Below are 8,600 nucleotides of genomic sequence, written 5' to 3'. Positions count from 1 at the left end.
GCCCTATTGGGAAAAAAAAAAAAAAAAAAAAGAGAAAAGCAGCATTGTAATATTGTAAAAAAATATTAGAAGCTCACTATTAAAATAAAACATATTTAAGGATGGCACTTTATCAAGTTAACTTGAAAACCACAGACAAGACTCTAACAGTATCATACTTTATGTTCTAAAGAATATCCTGTATTCAGTTAATAAACACAGTTGTAATTTTTTTCTTAGTTAAAAAGTATTTAAATGTGCTCAGCACTCGATACAATGTTAGCAAAAACAGCTGTCATCATCAAACTATTGTCTCACATGCACTGTATAAGATTTGTAACAAGAAGATGTAAATGATTGGGACTAACATGGCATTACTGGCGGTGGTGGCTGACAAAGCTGTTGTTGAAACTACTCCACACTTGGCACATTTGAGCGTCAAACCGCTATGAGGCTCACTCATCTGACTGCAAACAAACAGAACACCCACAAAAAGAACAAAATATTGAATTGTCACCAAAAAACGTTGCTACTGAAATTTAGCTTTTAAATATGACATCATGCAGTAAATTTAAGTAGACTTATTCGGGATGAATGCTCTATGTTGTTGCAAAACTGTACTTTGTACTTTACATTATTGTTAGCTTTAAATGTTAATGCTTATGGGGCTTCATTTCATGCAGACTCTATTTCTTCCATTTAAGCTAGAAAAGGCCCCAAATGTTCAATGACCAAAACAGCTCAGTACGCTGAAGTAAATGTAAGCATGTGCTAGGATAGACACACAAAGTGAAGTCCCTCTATTCAGACCTCTTAAAAGACTGTTGCATCCAAACTTGTTTGACAAGAGTATAGGACACTGAAAGGAGGAGTATGAAGTATGTACAATTACAGAGCATTAAGAAGGAAAGAAACCTGCAAAATGCCTTCAAGCATCAAATTAGTATGAGCGCACTGTATAGAAAGATTTCTGCTAGTGATCTGAATATCCCACTAACATCTGGAGTGATTTTATTCATGCCATATGAAGGTCTGAATACAGGGCTTGAAATGTATGGAATCTGGTGAAATAACTATCAGTTGGTACCAAGAAATGGGTGACCTGTTTTGCATTTTAATAAAACACAGTACACAAGCATTAAGCTCAAAGCATTTTGTATGAACAATTGTACCTCAGCACCTGCCAGAAAAGTTAAAGGGCAAAACCTGGAATTTAAATTTTCTTTTACATACGGCATGCATTCAACTTCCTGAGTCGACTAAATAAAGATTTTGCTACTCCTTCTCTTTCTGCTATCAGATCGAGGAATAATCACAGCTCACTGAGATGCGACAGGAAGGGTGCTTTGTCTATTCCCAGCTGAAAAGTGATCAACATGGTGAAGAAAGGTAACACTTCAGTTTTTTCTCAGTTATTTTAATCAACAGAACTCCTTTTTTTTTCACAAGATTTTAAACAAAGGGTCCAAAACAGCATTGAACTCCAATGGTTTCCATTTTAACAAATCAAATGAATGGTGACTTTCCATTAAAAAGCACAGTGTATTTTCCATTAAAATGTATTTTTTTTCTCTAAAAAAGTGAGAACCAGGATCTTGTATAAGGTGATTGTGAAAGCTCAGTGAATCCACATTGATTTACAGCAATTAAAGATCTACCTTGATGAATGAACTAGAAAAACGTGCTGGTTAAGCTTAAACAAACCTTGGAAAAATACTTTCCATCTTTTCTTGATAACACTTCAGAGTTATCAGACTGGGTTACTCTACCTCTATAGATCTGTTTGGATCTTGCGAATAATAACAGAACTTGATGTATATATAAATCAGATGTAATCTTTCTGGCTGGGCATATAGGTATTCTACTCCTTATGCCAGGAAAATGATTGAGATCCATCCAGACAATGTGGCAGGTTTTTTTCTGCTTGTTGATTCTGCATGTGGTTATCAAGGTGGTAAAAAGCATATGCAGTTGGCATATTTTTGCTCCATTCACTGCTTTAAATCATACATAAATCATTTCAACAGCTGACCTTTTGACTGAACTTTAAAGTCCAAAGTTTGCCAGAGAGAATAAAGTTGCCGTCCTGAGCATGGCTGGCAGGAGATACTCCAGAAGTAAGTGACAATCCCCTTTCTACTGCTCCAAAGGATGACTCAAGACCCGTCATCTGCTAAGTAGTATCAAGGAATGCTGTTGCCAAGCCACCATCTCATACTATCACAAAAGTTTAGATTGTTTCTCATTAAGGTATTTACATGTTTTCCCAGAACAGCTGGATTGTTTCTGACAGAAAAATTTCTTGTTCCTTATCCATTTATTCTAAAATAAAATTCTTCTTTACTGAGTTGCACACTGTTGTAAAACAAGTTTACTGTTGTAAAGCAAGTTATTTGTTTCATCAGGAAAGTATACTATAAGCAGATAGATTTCTATAGACTACAATTGAGCAGCTGGAAAAAAAAAGACACATTTAAATCTAAGCTTGGATATTATTAGAAAATATACAAAGCAAAATTCATGGCTGCTCCATGTCCATAAATCACTGGAATTAGAGCAGATGTGGATTTGAATTGGTGATTACTAAATCATTACTATTTTTTAAATAATTTGGACAGTTTTATAATATTCTAGATTTCGCCAGGGTTATCACACAGTTAAGAATGTTGATAGAGCAATGTAGACAAAAGTAAGGTCAAGAAATTAATACTTTCAAATGATAAAGGAGAAAAAGAGGAGAGAAATAATGAAAGCTTTTGGTACATATTTGTCAGAATGCTGGTGAAAGAGCTGAAAACCAGAAAGATTTAATTAAATTAATATTAAATGCAAATCAAACCAACTGAAGAATTTATCATGAACTTGCTCATCTAACCAATGAATGGAACTGATTAGGAATACTACTGTTAGCAAAATGTTAAAATAATTCAAAGTGAAGCTGTAATAAATTCACACCTAACAGTAATACACAGTAAAATGAAGATATCATCCCTTAAAATTGCTAGAAATGCAGATATTGGTGGTGTTAATTACAAGCTGGTCCAAAAGAGAATACTAGAACATGTAGATGTAAAAAATGATTACTCCAAGTTTCAACATACTTTCATAAGCATTAAAAAGGTGATGATACACTTGTGACATTTTTCTCCAATATGAAATGAATCTAAGCTTGCTGCTGCAGTACTTGAATTCATTGTCATCCAGAGGAAATAAGTTTTTGATACCACCGCTGTCATAATCTTTTCTTCTCACGATAATAACAGAATTTGAATGTAAATACAAGTAATCAATAACAGAATTTCCATTTACCTTTTTTCTTTTTTTCTTTCCTTTTAAAACATGTTAGTTTGCTTTGAAATTCTGTTACGTTAATTTAAAACATACATCTATGCAGATATGGATGTAAGAACAAAGTCTTCACGTAGTCAGAAAAGCAGAATAACATTGACATCAATAAGGGATATATTACTGTAAATTACATCAGTAAAATATATGAGTAACATTTCCCACTGTAGTAATTCAATTTGACAGCTAGACAAAAATAATCCTTTCCTTCAATATACGCAGTTCATAAAACTCTTTTCCTAACTGCAACAACTTCACATGTGCGACAATGTCGTGAAAACTCTGCTCAGATTTGTTTAATTCTCACTCTCAATAACTTAATACTGTTGTACTTGTGTTTTATTATGTTTAGTTTGTTTAGTTGCATTCCCTCAGGATAATGCAACGGCAGCTTTTGGAGATGAATGCAATCTGTTAGACACACTGTTACACTGATAAAGGTTCAAAGCACAATCAAATGCATTTTTGGTGAGTATCTGTAATTAAGAATTGGTGATACAATTTTAATATGCTTTAAAATAGCCCAATTATTGCTTACCCCGCTCTGTGTTTGAGCTTTTTATCTAGGATTCCATCTCTGGAAACAAGTTTATTAAATACCAAAATGCCAATCACCATGTTGACCTGTCAAACAGAAAACAAACAGTTGATCTTTCAGGGCCTGAAAGGAAATATTTTATATTGTTGCTTCAGAACAAGGCTCTTACAGGCCTGTAAAAAGCCTCCTGTTGTTTCTGAGTATTTTTTCAGAAATTGTGGAATACCATCCCTGAGCACACAAAAAGGATGTGTTCTCAAATGGGTAACACATACACTCATTGCAACAGGCATGGTTTTGATTCTTGAATTATGCCTGGTATCAAGTTATATGTGTACATGTCCGCTGGCCAGAAGCTTGAGTAACATAGCTTTAATATTTCCTCAGTTTTAATTGCAATGACATAACCTATTCCAGGAAAACCACCGGATTTACGTTGTGTGCACAGGGAAGAGCTAGTCAAAGCACATGATGACTGTAACAGTGTTCCTTTTTTAGCATTTAAAGCCCATGGGGGTGTTCCCACTTATGCAGAACTAGTCTGTGTTTTTATATATCCTCCTGCACATTAGTCATTGACTGTCATTCACCAAAATGCCAGTTGTGAGCCTTTTTTGACTACTGTTTCCCTTTTTTGTGGGGCAGATGAATGCCTGGGTTAAATCTGCTCAGCTCCATTAAAGTAAATGATGTTATGATCACATACAGGGGTTGAGGACCTAAACTAAAAAAAAAAAAAAAAATATCCAAGTGTGTCAGTAATCAGTGTGTCACTCAATGGACACACTGATGACCTTTACTGGATAACTTAATGACTGCTACTATCCATTTGTATTAGTGAACTGCCCTCTATGAGCGTGTGCCTGCATGATCCTGCAAAGAGGTAATACCAAGTTTTGAATCTATTAAACAAATATAAATGTTCCCCTTTTATTTATTAGAAAAGAGTAATCCTTTTTTTTCTTTTCAAACTGATTTTTCAAGACCTTGCCAAAACACCTAATAGTTGGCAGTCTGTCCTGCCAACTCTTTTCCAGCTTTTCTTTTCATCGCTTCATTTTCACCATCGACGTTTTTCAGCTGATATTATATAATTCTTTTGCTTCATACACTTAGGCTTAAGTGGTTGCATGGAACAGTTCCTTCCACAGCTACCAGCTAATGGTAGGGCAAACTATGACTGTGAACTTCAAACATCTCTGAACAAAGATTACCAATTACACAGAGAACATACAGTTCTATGTGAAAATTATGACTGGCTTTGTGCAAACAACCTTGGCTCCTCTATCACGACAGGGACTGTGAGGAGCTGTACAAAAGGATCCTGGCTTTACTCCAGGCAATGATGAGATGCACTCTATGGGAGTAGTAAACATCCATTTTAGGAAAATCTATGTAGCTGAATGGCTCTATCTTTGATGGCTATGAAGAACTATTCCCTTTTCCAAGGGAAAATCAGAAATACCTGGTGTTGATAGAGCTATCCTGGTATAAAATTGGTGGAGTGAAAAGAAGAATTAGCTTCAAAAGCTGTAAGGGAAAAATGCTAAACAAATTATTGTAAAAAATCCATGCAGATTGCAGAGCAGCTGACTGATAGCCGATGGCACATGTGGGGTGCAATTCATCACACCCTGAAGTAGATGCCTGAAATACTTCTGATGGTTTGAGCCCTAGAAGTGCATATTTTTCTCTACTGACAATGAAATATGTCTGGGATAACTAGCTTAGATGCAGAAATCTACTTTGGAAATGTTTTCAATAAGGCAAAGTGAATCCTACACCTAAATGCGTTTTCAGAGATGTGGAAGATTAATATACAAACAAGTACATTTCCCAGCTATGATGATTTTTTTTCTTTGCCTTCAAAAGCAGTAGCCATGGAGAACTTGCTGGCTGTTTCCGCTCCTGTTGCTTTTGCTGGCACAGCAATACGCTGCCAAGCAGCACTTTATCAAGGCTGTCACTGGACTTCACAAGGCAGTGACAATTGAGTAGATTGTGATGCTACTCAGTGATGCCTGTAACAAGTTTTTGTGCCACCAATCAGTACATTATTCTTTCACAGCTTGTGAAAGACAACATGTGTAAGCATGGAGAAATAACTGGTATAAAAAAAGTGATACAATTAAATGAATCATGCACTCAAAATACTGAAGGTGTGTTAAACAATTCTGAGCTCAGGATTTACAGCAAAATGCAATGTTACTGTATAGCTAAGCTTTTATAACTTAAATAGCACATTCCATACTTTCATATGAAAATACTGGGAATTATATTGTTTACCAAGACAACAGCAGCTGCAGGTCCAACGAAAGCATAGAGTAGCCCTCCTTCAAGAGACAACCAACAGCTGGAAAGAACATTAGAGAAGAACTAACACAAATTAAAAATAAGTATAACACATTGCCAAGAAAGCATTAATAATTACTACAGCATGAGATTCTTCCAGTGAATGTTCAGTCCTACATATAGAGATTCATATGCACAGACAGGAAATAATTACTTTGTTGATATGATGATGTAAAGAGTTGAAAGTTATTTCCATTACCAGTTGTTAATGTACATGTTTTGTACATGTGAATACATGTGAATTATGCATACACTGAAATGCTTAAAATGTGTTAAAAGCACAATAAAAATTAACTTTGCAAATCTTTATTGAATCTCCTCTAACCATGTATGATGAGTTAACTGTCCAGGACTGCCCAGGTAGGTATCTAGAAACATTTCCAGCTTACAATGTCTGACAGTTCTGTACTTACAGCAATGAAAGGTCAAGTACCTGTAACACAGAACTTCAGAAAAAATGGGTTTTTACGTATCTTCTCTTATGCCAAATAGTAATTGCCATTAGAACCAGGTCTTACAAGCAATATTCCCATTAAAGAAAAATCATATATGATCTAACTGTTTTGTATTCTCTTGAATATTTTGCAAACAATTTAAATGCATATTTTAAAGCATCTGAAAATTGCCTTTTTCTGAGATACTAATCTTGTAGAGTTTGTCATACTGCACCAGGGCTTTCATTGAAAACCATCAGATTTCCAAACAGAGCAGTTAGAGAATCAAATTCTACATTTTTGATACACCATGATATAAAGCTTTCCATATCTGCAAATGATCAGGAGCTTCACACACTGAAGTAAATGCAGCTGTGCTGTTTCCCCAGTGATTACATATTCAAAGAACTGTGTGTTTATTCGAGGGTGTGCTCACACCTAGATAAAACTCAAGTATATGCATTCAAATAATTTACTTGGATCTCAAATCCAGAAACATTCACATCAGAATCATACATATCTTCCTTATTTTCCAACACTGTTCTTGTAGTTTTGCAAACCAAGTAAATTAAATGCAAGCACATCATAAGATTAATGGTGTGTTACGGCGGCTGGAATTCTAACTGCAAGGAGTGCTTCCTGTTGCAATGAAGCCACGTGACATCTGCCACATGAACTCAACTGCATCAGTGTGCTAAATTCCGGAATGATAAATTGATGCAAATAGTTCACATCTGCTCCACTGTTAAAAAGGTAATACATGTCAGGCTATTCTATATCCTACTTCAGTAAAAAACTACAATAACAATGTTCGCTTTATTTTTGTAATGTCAGAAAAAAAAAAAAGCTTTCAAAATTTTCTGCAATTTTTCTTGCTATTTTTCCAAGAGCTAGGCTTTTTATCGTGAGATACTGAGAACATAGGCTTCTGAGAGGGAGGAATGTCATCATCATCACAGCTTGGCTTCACAAACGAAGATCTGGGAAGGGCTTTTCCCACGCTCACTGCAAGCGATGAGTGCACCCTTCGGGCCTGCGCAGTGGATTTTTTAGGTGAGGCACCAGCGTGCACGGAAACGGCTCCACCTTTTACGCCTGAGGTTCATCTGCCAGGGCCTAGCGAGCTTGGACGGTGACAGCGAAGTCCTCAGGTCGTAGGTTTGTTTAGAGTGTCCTTCTCTTAGATGGATGCCTTACAGGGCTAAACGAGCTCCATCTGCCCGGGTTTGGAGTCAGAGTTGTCCTTCCCCTAGGATGGTTGCCCGAAGGCTAGTGAGCCCATCCTGCCCGTGGACACACTTTGTCTGACCCTTCAGCCGTGACCTGTCTGGCCTGGGAGACCCCACCGGAGGCACATGCCACCACCAGCACAGCTCTCAACCTCACAAGGACACGCAAGCTCCTTCCCCACGGCAAGGGGGTGCCCATGAAAGAGTCGCTGCTCTACCTCCGGACATCACAGACCTGGGCACGGGGCGGCCAGGGCCTGCCAAGAACGGGAGTCCTGGAGGGTGAGGGAGGAATGTATTCACAGAGCATTTCCCTACCAGTATGAACCTTTAAGCTTAGTGAAGATGACCATTCTGCATAACTAACAGATATAATTAAAATGTTCACATTTATTGGGAGATAGAAACATCAGTTCATAAAAATCATTGACTTACTGTATTTGAAATGTATTTTTAATTGCCTGTGCTGAAAAAAGGGGATCAACAAAAAAAATCTTCATGACCAAGGTAGAACTGTTTCCTCCCTGCCCCATGCCCTCAAGTGAAAAGGCTGTACAAAAGACCGATTTCCATTTTGAGGCAAAGTTGGATAAAAACATAGAGGTTGTCTTCTTTTCTTTACCCAATCTGAATTTTCAACAATCCGGGTTTTCAGCAATGTGTGATGTGATTATTGCAATGTATTCAATATCTGCCAGTTGATGAATCTGAAATGCACTCTTT

The 8,600-nt window shown here is 36.8% G+C and overlaps 1 protein-coding gene across 1 annotated transcript in view; it reads right to left on the bottom strand.

Moving 5' to 3' along the window:
• Positions 1 to 8,600, bottom strand: part of LOC104499180 (brain-specific angiogenesis inhibitor 3) — a gene marked incomplete at its 5' end in the record, with an annotated part of 41,992 nt that overhangs the window by 29,832 nt on the left and 3,560 nt on the right. Inside the window, 3 exons of the mRNA XM_010142651.1 lie at positions 348 to 446; positions 3,863 to 3,948; positions 6,149 to 6,215. Coding sequence (XP_010140953.1) covers positions 348 to 446; positions 3,863 to 3,948; positions 6,149 to 6,215 — 252 coding nt within the window. The remainder of the gene's footprint in view (positions 1 to 347; positions 447 to 3,862; positions 3,949 to 6,148; positions 6,216 to 8,600) is intronic.

Source organism: Buceros rhinoceros, unplaced genomic scaffold (genome assembly GCF_000710305.1).
Source record: "Buceros rhinoceros silvestris isolate BGI_N320 unplaced genomic scaffold, ASM71030v1 scaffold69, whole genome shotgun sequence".
Lineage (NCBI taxonomy): Eukaryota > Metazoa > Chordata > Aves > Bucerotiformes > Bucerotidae > Buceros > Buceros rhinoceros.
Note: the sequence above shows the minus strand (reverse complement) of the source record. Positions and strands in the feature narration are given on the sequence as shown.